Source organism: Pollicipes pollicipes, unplaced genomic scaffold, assembly GCF_011947565.3.
Source record: "Pollicipes pollicipes isolate AB1234 unplaced genomic scaffold, Ppol_2.1 Scaffold_7261;HRSCAF=8764_pilon_pilon_pilon, whole genome shotgun sequence".
Taxonomy (NCBI): Eukaryota; Metazoa; Arthropoda; class Thecostraca; order Pollicipedomorpha; family Pollicipedidae; genus Pollicipes; species Pollicipes pollicipes.
The window spans coordinates 26,285,578-26,299,524 of NW_023597054.1; the positions used below are offsets into that span (position 1 = coordinate 26,285,578).

At 49.4% G+C, this 13,947-nt stretch overlaps 1 protein-coding gene across 1 annotated transcript; it reads right to left on the reverse strand.

Annotated features, from left to right (window-relative positions):
• Positions 1–973: 973 nt before the first annotated feature.
• LOC119112790 (protein lyl-1-like) lies at positions 974–11,229 on the reverse strand. Its single transcript, XM_037237071.1, has 2 exons — positions 11,210–11,229; positions 974–2,510 (listed from the first exon to the last, which is right to left on the reverse strand). Exon 2 carries the CDS (start codon positions 2,507–2,509, stop codon positions 2,063–2,065), a length of 447 nt encoding a protein of 148 aa, XP_037092966.1. The 5' UTR covers position 2,510; positions 11,210–11,229; the 3' UTR covers positions 974–2,062.
• Positions 11,230–13,947: the final 2,718 nt, after the last annotated feature.

The window sequence follows — 13,947 nt, forward strand, 5'->3', positions numbered from 1 at the left end:
ATAGTTGAGTTGATATTTCGGACACATGCCTTCATCGAAGCATTAGCGCAAGTCTTGCACTTGTGCGCGACTGCACTGTGACACATCTGGGTGCGTAGAAATTATCGGGTCTATGCTCCTGTGCCATGTAGTTGGGTGTCAATGTCGGCGGCATTCCGGCATTTAATGGCAAAATGCTACAAAAAGTGTCAGTTTCACATTATTGTATATATGTGCAAAGCTGCCAATCGTTTCAGCAAAATGGCCGTCCCGATGACTTATTATCCTCGTTTGGCGCCCATCTGGCCCAATCACATTCTACACAATGTTTTGAAACTTAAAGCCGAATTTGCTTCCAATGGTTGTCGGAGAATGATTGGTCAAGCACGGCCATGACTTATGTTAAATTTTTTGCAAACTTGAACAAGACATTACATACCTGACATTACTGTGAATTTCATTGTGTTGCAGGCATGCAGCGGTCTCGATTGTTTCCGCTGTACTGGTAGGAGTCCAAGTGTCCTTTACCCAGTTCAAGCCTCACAGCCTCATGTTGATCCAAATGCGTACGTAAAAATGTGTTATGCACTTAGTTACCAAAAAGCGGGTTAACTCTTTCTAGGGCGGTCGTCGTAGGGCATTCGGTTCCAATGGTCTGGTAGCTGATGGTGATATAAATGCATATCCCGTAGTTAAGCGTTTCAGCTGCGACTAGGAGCGTTTGCAGAAGGCCTTTTACGGTGAGGTGCTGCCTCGCCACCAATCTCTCAACCTCCTTTCTCAGGTCATTTACGTGCTTCGAACTTTGGATATTAAAATCTGCGGCTGGGTCTCTCCGCCGTGTTTGTTGTCCAATATATTTCGGGACGGTCAATATTGCTCCGACAAGGCCTTCACGTCACTCTAACTGCACCAAAGGATGGCCATGAAAATGCAATGTGGCGGAAGGAGTCTAGTTTAATCTGCGCGAATCGTAACACACAGTTCACTTGCATTTCAGAAGTAAATGTCACCGGACATTTGAAACAGTTCCACAAGCACACACGAAAATTGCAGCTAACTCACTCTCCTCTCCGCACCGGTGTGGATATCCTGCTCCACGGACACCGCAGCTAACTCACTCTCCTCTCCGCACCGGTGCAGACATCCTGCCCCAGAGACATCGCAGCTAACTCACTCCCCTCTCCGTACCGGTATGGACATCCCCCTTCACGGCCATCGCAGCTACCTCATCCGCCTCTCCACACCGGTGCGGACATCCTGTTCCACGTCATGCAGACATGCAGCCATTACTTCGCCTGATCACACAGCAGCACGGCGGCGGCACGGCCGCCCAGCTGGCGTATCGACTGCGGCCCCTCCCCCGGGCGCTGCACGTATCGACGGCTGGCACGTGTCGTCAGGGGGGAGGGTGCGAGCCAGCCACCGTGTCGCCCTGCCGCCCGCCGGCCGCCCACCTGCCGCGCGTGCACGCGGCCACCATCGATCCTGCTGATCCTGTTTCCGCTGTCTACCGCGCGTTGTGACCAGTCTGCCCTTGGACGCTCGCAGCTGTCTGTCCAGCTTGCCTAACACGGTAACGTCACAATTTTTATGACCGCCGGCAGCCGGCGTGCCTATCGTGTCCTCCCCGGAGACAGTGCAGTGTGATGTGTGGGTTTGGTACCGGTTTAAGAATTCCACTGCTATTCCACCTTCACCACTGTTATTTCGCCGTTTATCGCTGTTCTTCCACGCTGACGACCTGTCGCTCCCTCTCTATCGAACGCGCACATCCAGCCCTCTTTCCGCAGTAGTGTCCGCCGCCAGACTGGCTATCACCACCTCTGATCTGGACCGTCCATGACTCGCAGCTCCTAGATCGGTGGTAATGGCCGCGAGATGACGGGGCGTGGGATGCTCATGAAAGGGACTTCGTGTTTTCACAGGATCGATTTCCACTGAGACGTGACTTGCCCCCAGCTCGGATCTATACGTTTTGTTCTCGATGACCCCAGGTCTTATTAAGATGCCGTCAGCCTGGCCAGTGACGGATCATTGCACACTTATCCTCCCCCGTCGTTTGTCAAGCAGCGACAGTTTCTCAGCACGACCGTTGACAGTCTAGCGCCGCGTCTTGCTCGGTGACCTCCTGCTTGACCAGTGGCGGCTCGTCCTGCAGCTCCAGCTGCCGGTCCTGCCACTCCAGCACCGAGCTCAGAAGCCGGATGTAGCGGATGGAGAGACGCAGGATCTCGTTCTTCGAGAGCTTCTTGTCCGGCGGGTGGGCGGGCACTAGGCGGCGCAACTCCTCAAAAGCGCCACTGACGTTCTGCTGGCGCCATCTCTCGCGCGAGTTGGTAAACAGTTTTCGGATGACTCGCCGCACGCCGGACGGCGGCGCTGCGTACGCGGCCTGCACGAGCGGTGGCGGTTCCAGGCTGGGCACGGGCGAGTGACAGGGGGAGCCGCAGTCGGAGAGGCTCAGCTCGCTCTCGGTCTCCGAGGCGGCCGGCGGACCCGACCGAGGTGACTCCTCCTCCATCAGCATCCTGCGGCACAACGACCGGTCACGCTGGTGTCATCGTCCAAGCACCGGCAAAACTGCCTGGATGCGCTGATGAACGTCGTGGATTTGTTAAAACAACGTGCTCAGGATTTGGCCCATGGGCACATCTGTTGAATGGTAAGGGTAATAAATAGATAGCCGAGATGGTCAAAAGATGTGGTACGGTTACACAACAGAGGATCCAGAAAAACACCGAATTTCCATACAAAATAGACAATCGACCAACAGTATCGGTAAAATGGATTTGATTCACATCAGGTTAGCATTTGTACCACTGAATGACATGCGTCCACGTCCCTGTTTTAAAATAGAGGTATTCTTTTCATGGATGTGGCATCACAAAATAAGGTGACGGGATCGAATACGGAGAAATGGCTTAATTTGTCTTTAAATATAGGAAGAAACCCTCTGCCCGGATTGGGACAACTTCTTCTTGAAGTTGGCGGGGTTCAAGCCGACCAACTAAAAACGCTACTATACTTCTGTCTCTTTAGTAGGATCACCTTTTTTACCTTTCTTATGGTGGACACCTTCAAGGTTGTTCTAGAATCTATCCGCGCTGCACTGGTCTCTGAAAGCCTTAGGGCAGGAACGCTTTCAATTAAATGAATCAGTGCGCCATAATCAAAGCCTTCTGTAGCCGATATTTTGGGCTATCATTTGTGAATTGAGGCCTATTCTTGGAGTGCCTTACACAAAAGTGTTGTGAACGTAGTAGTAGGTTACGAACGTAGGTTACGTAGGAACGTAGTAGTAGTAGGAACGTAGAGTATTAGGTAACCGCAACCTAGGTTAAAAAGATGCACTATGACGCAAAGACACGTTAAAAACATGACGTGCATGTGAACGACAAACCACTCGGCAAGACTTTGTGCTGACTTTTGAAAGATATGATAAGAAGTAAATATAGTACAGAAGGGCCGTTCAACGTTGGGTGCGGTCGAAATAGCAACGAAAATAGCATTGTAGCATCCCTTAGCTCACGTCGGGGAGGGCGGCTTGGATTCTGTGTGTGGCAAGGTTGTGGTTGAATCGGCTTAGATTCAAATTAATACAAGAATTATTCGGATTTTCAATGAACTGAAGTGGATTCGACTATCTAGCTTTTAAATTGGTTCTGAATGAACTTTGCTCCGATGTTGTGGCTTGAATCAGGTGAGTCTACACTAAATCAAGGCGTGCCACTTGATATGTTTTCAGAGGGTGGGGGTCTTGCCTCTTCCAGTGCTAAATTAAACCCGCTTCCCAATGCTCCTCTGAGACCGCTCAATGCATGTGACTAAACAGAAAACCTTGGTCAAAAAAAATGTGGGATAGTTCTCTCAACCATCAGCACACTAAGTATTTAGGCACAAACTTCATGGTGGGGATAGAAGGGAGAGGTGTATCAGTTTTTACACTGAGCCCCGATCCCCTGCCATAGCTAGTGAGGCCAGGGCTATAATTTTTATATCTGCGAACAGCTATAACATTCTGCCTCAGATGTAGTGATAAAGTATTGGTGAGTACGTCTTCGCTGTTTTGTAAATGATTTCTGAATGACCTCCTCCCAAATGACAGAACTTGCCCCGCCTCGGGGTAATTTGTATCACGTGTTAGGAGTTGCGTTTACTGTTTTGATTTTTTGTTATAGAGTAAGTTGCATCGCAAGCAATCTGCATGCAGTATGACATGCAGACTAGATGCTCTCGTCTGTGCTGTTTCGTGATTCGTCGTGATTGCACTTTGACAATGTTTTGCCCTTTTTGTTATCGGTGTTTGTTTTACGACTACTGCCACCTCGGCTTTAATTGCTAATGTGGAAATCATGGGTCTAAATAGGTAATGTAAGTGTCGACTTACTTTTTGGATGACAAGAAGTCGTAACAATCAAGTGAGCCAATTCTTAACGGGAAGCCAGCCAATGGCATACTGTCAGTGTATTTCACCACTGATATAGCAAACCTCCACCACACACACAGCTGATATAACATGCACCGGCCCATATTTTGGAAATAAGTTCGCATCACTCTGGCAAGCAGATACCAGCTGTTTTACAGTACATACGACACCCTATTTTGCATTACGTCCTTTCCCGCCACCCGGTAGAGTATTCAAATTAGTCTCGTTGTACCGAAGAATTCAAACACATTTACGCCGGTCGTTATAGTTTTCAACGATGCGCAAAAACTACCTTTGTCGCTCTCGTCTCAAAACGCATGGATGTATGTGACTAGAAGTACGCTGAAAGGCAGAGGGAGCTTCTGTGTGTCAGCTGAGTAAATCAAGATTGCCCCCATCGCATAGACTTGAGATAGATTACCTTGGTACTACTCCACATGCATGACACGGCTTACCCCACTTTCCCCTATCATGTCCACTTTATACCAAATAGCATCCTTTACCTACCTCATGTTTTTTCAGGCCAACCTTTCATGGTAGGCCAGTCCGCAAATGTTTGACAAGTTGTGCACGTGATAACATGTGGCTAGGGATAAAGGAGAATTGACTGTAGCATACGGCAACTTTTACAAGTGCTGGGGGGCCCAGATATAAGTTAATTCATGTTTCCCTCAAAAGCAGCCAACGTATTTATTGCACAGTCGTGAGTGTGTTGTATATGACTGTCAATCAAACGGCAAAACACGGTTAGCAAAAGCAGCAGTGTAGGCAGCGCAGCGACAGCAGCGGTGTAAACAGTGCAGACAGCAGCAGTGTAAGCAGCGCAGCGACAGCAGCAGTGTAGGCAGCGCAGCGACAGCAGCAGTGTAGGCAGCGCAGCGACAGCAGGCGTGTAGGCAGCGCAGCGACAGCAGACGTGTAGGCAGCGCAGCAACAGCAGCAGTGTAGGCAGTGCAGCGACAGCAGCAGTGTAGGCAGCGCAGCGGCAGCAGCTGTGTAGGCAGCACAGCGACAGCAGCAGTACGTGGGTTTTCTTGAAGCGTTAAAATGCGTAATAACACTACGACCGCGGTGGAGATCTGCAGAGTAATATTTGAAACCTAGATAATCGCTGATCCGGCTCAGTAAGCCGACCACGGGTGCAATGCAGAAAATTCCACAAATGGTTTTTCCGGATAATTAAACGACTATCAGTTTGGACGCATGACTGCGTGACACGAAATCGGCAACCGCTCCTGTTAATGTTTATCTCACTTTCGAATTAATACTATACCATGGGTTTACGATCGCTTCTTGAAACATATAAAATTATGTTTTTCAGGCTTTCGGAACAGTTACCTCCCAGCACACCAACGCGCATAAAGAGGGCGAGGGAGATGTGTGCTGTCATCCACCAATTTCTGTCAAGACTGCAAGCGATTCGACCCATGATGCTGCACGAAAATTGGCTTCAAGATAAAGTTTGTTTCCCATAACCCAGCGACGTCCCTGACAGGCAGCACATCACACCCAGTTCCCACCAGACATCCCGGCAGTCGGCCAAGGAATCCTGTAAATGATGTTGATGCATCCCGAAATAACGTTTGCACAAACCACCCATCGAAGCTCCGCCGCTTAGTGAAGCAGGCCCGCAAGCGCTTGTTCATTCCGATTTACATCGCGTTGATTCGAATCATGATTCAAGCGCCACTCTGTTCGATTCACAGTCAATCAGAAGCAGCCATGCCAATGTATCTGAATCAAGAGCTGTCTGGAATCATTCATGGAAGTGATCCAAACGCTGAATCGGCCCCAATAATCTTTCGTCCTAATTTCTTGATCTTTATTCGCACGCGTTTACTCGCACATGACACACACGATACACAATTTTTAAAAAATGAGGCAAGCACCTTACTTTATTAAACAAGACGAGGTGAATGCCGAGGCTGAATTTCAATGACATTTAGGTCATAATCAGCAATGCAACTGTACATGTGTCCGCAATATTTTGTCCACAAATACGAACAGCAAAAACTTTAAACACGTGGTAATAAAATCGCCCGTAAAACTTATTTCTGTGCGGAATTTCATCATGTACTGGACCTCATTTTGCACTCATCCTTTTAGTGGTATTATAACCTGTGGGGACCCTCAAGACCCCCACAGGAAGCCTCAATGGAGACGCCAAATGCCAAGGCGTCCCCGAAACAGCTGTATAGGACCTTTATGAGCCCCTGGTTATTGTAGCTTCGGGGATCTCCAGCTGGCTAAAATGAGTAAAAAAAACACATCCTCAGAGGGTTCCGCAGTGCCGCCAGCGGCTCGTAAGTCCAAAGAGGTCATTTCAGACATTTCCCCCCCCCTCCCCTCGAAAGCCGACGACCTGAAAGCTACCCTTGAATATGCTAAATGTGGACTTAAAATGATGGAGGGAGGAGGATTTTATTCCGCGGTGGTCGTGTGAAGATGCTGATAGAAATTTTGCATTCATGGCATTACCAGCTAGAAAAAAAAATGCCGTCATGCTGATTCAAACTTTGCATTCCACTACAATGCCAGCTAGGAGTAAATACTGTTTATTTTGGAAACTTGTGACCCACTCGATTGCTGCCATGCCCAATCGATTGCTGCCGCCCACTAACCGCCCGCTTATTTTTTTTTCTGCAACGCGTGGCGTATACATTTATTTAAATCCATGAATTCCTTAGCCTTGGAAGTGATACTTGCTTGAATAATGTAAAGCCGTTATACACAGTTAGGCCCAATCATGGTTCGAGTTTTATTTTGCAATGAACTTGAGTTGAACGGAACGGTTGTGAATAAGTTGCGGTGCTTTGAAAGGGGATATTTTTTCACTTCACGCAATTTACGGAAATTCATTGAGATGTCAATACCGCCATGTACCCATTGAGCAACTTTTCAAACTCGCCGCGCCAAACAGAGAAGTTTTCAGGTGTCTGCACATGTGTCTAAAGTCACGGACGCACGGACTGAAACGATGCCTCTCTTGCTGTTGCCCCCCGCCCCCCACACACCCCTTTTGCCATTCGCGCAGCTTCCGGAGAAGCGTTAGTTACAGGACATGGTGGGATCCAGGAGCGGCAGCGCAACCAGATTTTGCGTCGGGGGAGGGAGGGGGGTTGACGACCATGATTTGCGATTGGAAGAGCTTCCAGGATTGCGATCTTTACGACCGAGTCCCAGCCGTATTGATAAACCCGCGAACTGTGAACAAAGTAGCAGACCCCACAAACGCTGAAAGGTACAGTATTTAGCGCATCAGCGAGCTATTGATGTTGTTTTGCTCTGGTGCCTTGAGCAATTGTTTCGGCTATGTATCATACATATTCACTGGGGTTTTCGCTAGTTTCCTTGCTACATCGCGGCTGTTGGGCTGTGCATGTCACTGCCCTTGACAGTGTTTATGTTGTTTAAAGAATTAAAATAGCTTCCATGATCACCAGATACCGGCAATATCTTCACTAGTATCGTGAAAAACGGCGCTCAAACCTGCCTGGTACATACCGGCAATGCCTCGGCAGCTGGTCCATATCGGCAATGCCTCGGCAGCTGGCCCATACCGGCAATGCCTCGGCAGCTGGTCCATACCGGCGATGCCTCGGCGGCTGGTGCATGCCGGCAATGCCTCTGCAGCTGGTCCATATCGGCAATGCCTCGGCAGCTGGTCCATATCGGCAATGCCTCCCAAGGGCAGCCAGTGTCTTTTTACCAATGGTCCAGCGCTTGGTGCTGGTCAGCTGGTCAGTGGGCAGCCCGCTGCAGTAATCAGTGGCGGATCCAGAGAGGGGAACGGGGCCATGCCCCCCTTGGGCCCCGCAGGAGCCCATAGGTTCCCAAGGGACCTAAAGCCGGTAAAACAGACGCATTTTTAAACAATGGCACAACAAGTTGGGACGTCCTCCAGGCGACCGGGGACAGTAGCAAGCGAAAGTGAAAACCCACGAGCTGACGTAACCTATTATTCACTGACTGTAAAAGTAGTGATTGAGAGATTTTAAGGCTCATTACGCTGTCAAGAGGCCTTACGCTGTTTCCGGGAGCCCTGTATGTCCGCTTGAAGGGTACAAATTCGATCGCCAAGAAGTCTTCCACGTTGCCCTTGATTTTCTACATTTGATCGGGGGATCCTGGGCTGTTGGTGGGGCCCTTTCTACTAGCATACCGGGACATTCTTGTCGGTCAGGGGTCTTCCACGGATTTTCTCCATGCATCCCAAGGGCTCTAAACGCTATAGCCGGGGGCCCTATCCTGCAGGGGCATTCTCCCCTGCTCAGTGGCCCCTTATGTTAGTCTCGGTTAAACTACCAACACACTCACGATATATTCATGGACCCTCCCTCCCCGTCACTTGAGCAGGACCCTACGCTACTGTTGGGGCCCCCATCTCTTAACCTGTTTGGGCACACTCGATTGTTCGGAAACCCTCTATGTTGGGTCTCGGGTACTTTCCAATGGAATGAAGAGCCCTACGCTCAAGTGTGGGGTCCATCTGTTAATTTGTTTTTGGCGCGCTCTATCCTTCGGGGATTATTCACATTTTGTTTTGGGTGCTTCTAAACTCCCTTGGAGGGCCTCTGCTCTTGTTGGGGGCCCATCTGTTAAACTGCTCGAACACGCTTGACCGCTCGGGGACCCCCCGCAGTGGGTCTCAGTAGTTTCTTATAAATGGAGAGTCCTGCGCTCTTGTCGGGGCACCATCCATAAACCTGTTTGGGCACATTCGATTGCCCGCTGGTCCCCCACATTGGGTCTTGGGTGCCTCTAATTTTCTAATGTTGGGTACTTCCTATTTGACTGAAGGGCTCTATGCTATCAACAGAGACCCGATCTGTTGAGATGTTCCGCCAGTGGCGGATCCAGAGAGGAGCGGGACCATGCTCCCCTTGTGCCCCGAAGAGGCCCAGGGGGGGGGGGGGCTGGAAAGGATACAATTGACTGAACGGATGCAATTTTATAACATAAAACAGAACAAAATTGAAAGACCTTGGGCCTTCAGACCGCCAAGAGCAGTCGGAAACAAAAGTGAAGAACCCGTGGGAAGACAATAACAATTATTCGCTGATTCAAGGGGTGGTGATTGGAAAAGACACTAAGGCTCGGTACGGTGTCTAGAGACCCTACGCTGCTGCCAAGGGCCCTGTTTATCACTGGCCGGGTCAATACGATTGCCAAGGAGCCTTCCACGTTGACCTTGATCTCTCCGCATTTTCTCGCAGGGCGCTACGCTGCTGCTGGGGCACTATCTGGTAACATGCCTGGGCACTCTCGATTAATCAGGAGCCCTCTATGGTTTCTTTCCATTCGCCCGAAATGCTATATACACTTTTGCCGGGTCCCATATGCCGTGGTACACTAAGCTGCTCAAGGGCTCTTCATATTAGTACTGGGTTCTTTCCACTTAATCGGAGGGCCCTGTGCTGTTGCTGGAGCTCATATACGGCAAGGCACCGGGCCACTCAATGCTCAGGGCCCCCTATATTGATCTAGGGCTTTCCCTTTGATCTTTTTCGCGGGTGACCCTTCACTCCTATCGGGGCCCTTTCTGCTAACCTGTCCGGGCACTCTTGATCGCACAGGGGTATTCATTCGCGCACACTGATGTCGGGTAATTCCCCTTTGCTCAGAGCGCTTGTGCTCTGGCCAGAGTCCTATATGTCAGCCTACGGGGCACTCCCGATCGCTCAAGGGCCCACCAAATGGTCTTGAGTTCTTCTCAGTTGCTCTGAAGACCCTGTATTTATTGACAGAAGCCTCTTTGCAGGCCTGCGCTACCCTCGACCGCTCAGTAGCAGTCTCCATTGGTCTTGGATTTTCCCAGCTTATCAGAGCGCCTACGCCATTGACTGGGCACTCTTGATCGCCCTCGGCTCCTCCACACTAGTTGTGACCTCTTCAGAGGAAGTCAGAGGGATCTTACACTGGTGCTGAAAGCTCCAGGTGTGTTTGCGAGCGCAGGGGCGTTTCGCCTGCCCGTGTGCACAAACCTGACTAAACTACTCCATGTACACTAGTCTAAGACTACAGGATGACAACTTCCCCTGATGCCTCACCCTTACAGCGGCAATACGGCTCGCCTCGATGCAATTGTACGCACCATTGTCGGACATAATTTTATGCTCCGCCAATGTCATGTATGTCTTTCGTTGGTTATTCAACTGGTGACACATACTATGCCTGCGCATCACGTTCTTGATACATTTTGAGCTCTAGAATATTTTGTACTTCTTTACAACAAAGGAAAAGCTCTTTAACAGTCGTCAGTCATCAGCTGGTCACATCGCCCAGCCGTCCAGCCGTCAATAAGCTGGATATCAAGTTCGCGTTTGATTTTGATGGCATTCAGCAGCCAAATTCAGTTTATTTTTTTCTGTTTTCTCTGAAATACTTCACCTCAAAATGACAAAAATCACCACGAACTGGAGAAAATGAACAAGCTCCATGTATGTCCTTCCGTAGGACACTTAGTTTTCTAGAGGTGCGGACAGCAAGATTTGTTTCGTATGGTCAGAACCTGTTTGGAAATGCGATTGTTTCCATGCAAGAATATGTCATGATAGCTCAAATTTGACGGAAGTCTGTTGTGCTATGCATCAGCCGCTCGCTGTTTTTACGCTGATTGATGCGACAAAGCGGGACATTGCCACAAGAGATGTAAATGTTTGCTTTCGGCCTCACCCGGGAGTCAGCTGACTCAGCCTGCGGCCTCACCTGAGAGTCAGTTGAATGCCTGCGGCCTCACCTGGGAGTCATCTGCATGCTTTCGGCCTCACCTTTGAGTCAGTTGAATGTCTTTGGTCTCACTTGAGTCAGTTGAATGCGTGCAGTGGCCGGACGTAGACAAGTCAAACTGAAGTTGACATTGAGCCTGGCCCTGCCGGCTGCTCTCGCCGAGCAGCCAGACCAATGGCGTCTCTTCTGGCTGCGGTGGGCGGAGTCGGGCGCGTTGGCATCGGCCGGAGCGGCACCACCGCCGACGCAGCACTCGTCTGCAGATCAATGGCACCGCTTCAGAGCCCCGCGATTACGGCTGGAAAGTTCTCAAAGCAACTAGGGCACACAGTGGGGGCGTTGTGACGGTTCACAACCTCCTCGCATTTATGACCCAGTTGAGGTGTTTGGGGAGGCTCAAATTAGCAAATGTGTGGAAGTATCATCGATACCAGTAATGGGTATTGATCGAATATACACTACAGAGCAGACCTGAGGTAGCTTCGGATGGAACAAGTCGGTCAATGCGCATAAGCAAATTAGGTAATATCTTGGCAAGTAACCCAAGGCATTGCGAAATATGAAAACATATCTCGAACAACAACTGACTTACACAAATTCAAAGCGACCAAAGGGAAAGGTGAATACAAAATGAGCGGACGAAAAGATATGGACTGTAGAAGGGCACAAATGAGAAAGGTAAAAAGACAAAGGGTTGAGGGGAAAGCGTTTCTAAAGAAATAATAGTCCAAACTTCAACATATCAGCGTTCTGAACGCAAAAAGATTAAGTCATCTTAGGCTAACAGACAGAGTCCAAACCAAATGAATTGTCTTTTTTGCGCAAATATGAAACACCATTTATATGCATACGTCTGACATTGCTCGGCTATCCACCCATGTCACTGTGCAGATCGAACAGTGTTGCATGAATCCAAAATTTTTACGGAAGCCAGGTACGCATGTTGGATGTGTACTGGCAAATGAACTTCCTGTATTGGGAGCGGTGTGCGCCTGACACGTGTAACACCACACACTGAGACCTATGGGTTTACCATGGTTGTGTGAAAATGCGAAGCGCAAGAAGCTGGAAAATGCCAATTCAAATAGAGATATTCCATGGGGTCACGATTTGTCCCGGGACAAAACCATCAAACTTGGCCGACAAATGTAATCACTGGCGTATGACACGAGTTTAGTGTTGCACGTACCACGTGTCACGTGCAAGCGCTAAAGGATTCGTCCTTGTTTTTGAGGTTTTGGAAGCTATTCATCTCAGGCACAAGGTTTGATTAAATCAACAGGCCGCTGTATCGTGTCCCGAATCATGTGAAACCAACTTCAAAAAACATGTCTCCGTTGTTTAATACGGGACAGCGGATTGGTTGTCAAACGGGGGTAGTCATCGCGAAGCTTATATCTTGCCCACAAGTCAGAACACATAACCCCCACCTTAACCTGGAGCTATTGCTGCCTTAAATTCAACATGCTGATTTAACTTGTTTTCGGGGTAGTCGTCACAAAGCTGATATCTTGCCCACTTCAAGTCAGAAAACATAAAGCCTGCCTTAACCTGGAGCTACTGTACCCATTAGTTCAACAAGTTGATTCAAATTGTTTTCACACTGGACCTCGTCGGGCCGGGTGCTGATGCTTCCCCCATCGGCCGTCAGCTGAGGCCCCACCAGCCCCCTACAGAGCTGGCGCGGCCCCCGCGGCCGTCACGTGCCGGGCTGGGGCGCGGCCATGGGGCGTGAAATCGCTGGCGCTGCCGACGGCGGTCGACCGGGCGCCGTTTCAGCGTCGCTGAGGTCGGTTATTGGTGCCGCACGTGGCCGAGTTGAGCCCTAATCGGCTTAGGCGGCGGCTCATAGCGTGGTGGACCCACTCTGATGCCACAGAGAGAAAGTTCAGACGTTATTGAATTGCGATGTTTCAGGATGAAGGCAATAAACTGTGAATTAGTCGAATAAATTGATGGAATTCGCGGAACGAATGGTGGTTGGTACACCCACCGTGCGTCAATTGAAGCTATCGACTAAAGCAAGCTTGAAGGTGATTAGAAATTATATTTCAACAGCTTGTTACCGAATCTTTAGCAGTTCGTTTTGCATATAAATCTGTTAACCAACAAATAATCTGCATAGAAAACTGCTAAGATTTAGGCTTAATGATAAGTGGTATTCAAACGTCACTGCCAAACTCTACATGTATGGTATTGTTATCGACAGATTAGGTTTGTTGTCTGCGAATGAACCAAATTGTTTTGGTTGCGACTTGCGAGCCATCGTATGATCTTTCCCCCTAATGTTAGATCTGCTGGCTTTCATTTCACTTACAATCTGAATTTAGCAAAATTCCACATGCTTCCTTTTTGTTGACGATGTTTGATATTCGCCGTGTAGACGATGTTTTTCCCTGGAAAGCCTGGCATGTCCCTGGCATTGAGCCTAAGGGAATCACCTCCGTTGAAGCGTCCTGCCCGCAAAGCCTTTACGAGATTGGTTAGAAATGCAAGGCGTCACACATTTATTCCGACCATTTATTTTGTTCGCAGTAACTCAAAGCTAAATGCTTCGTAACTAGCATTGACTTTGTTGTTTATGCACAACCTTGGCCGGTTTTCCCTCCCGGTCCCCTTGGTCGTCCCCGAAGTCCCTGGCATTCGCGGACTCCAGTGTCGTCCCAACCCTGCATGTGCGGTATCGGGAGTGCAGCCCGCAGGCCCTCCTTCGAGTCGACCCGGAAAACGACCCTTCGACCCGACCCGTCGAAGCTTCCTAACCGCCAGCGAGTTAAGGGGCTACTTGACAATCGTTGTGCCCCTTCCCC

Coding starts and splice junctions, on each gene's coding strand:
- LOC119112790 (XM_037237071.1), bottom strand. CDS start 2,509: ATGCTGATGGAGGAGGAGTCACCTCGGTCGGGTCCGCCGGCCGCCTCG.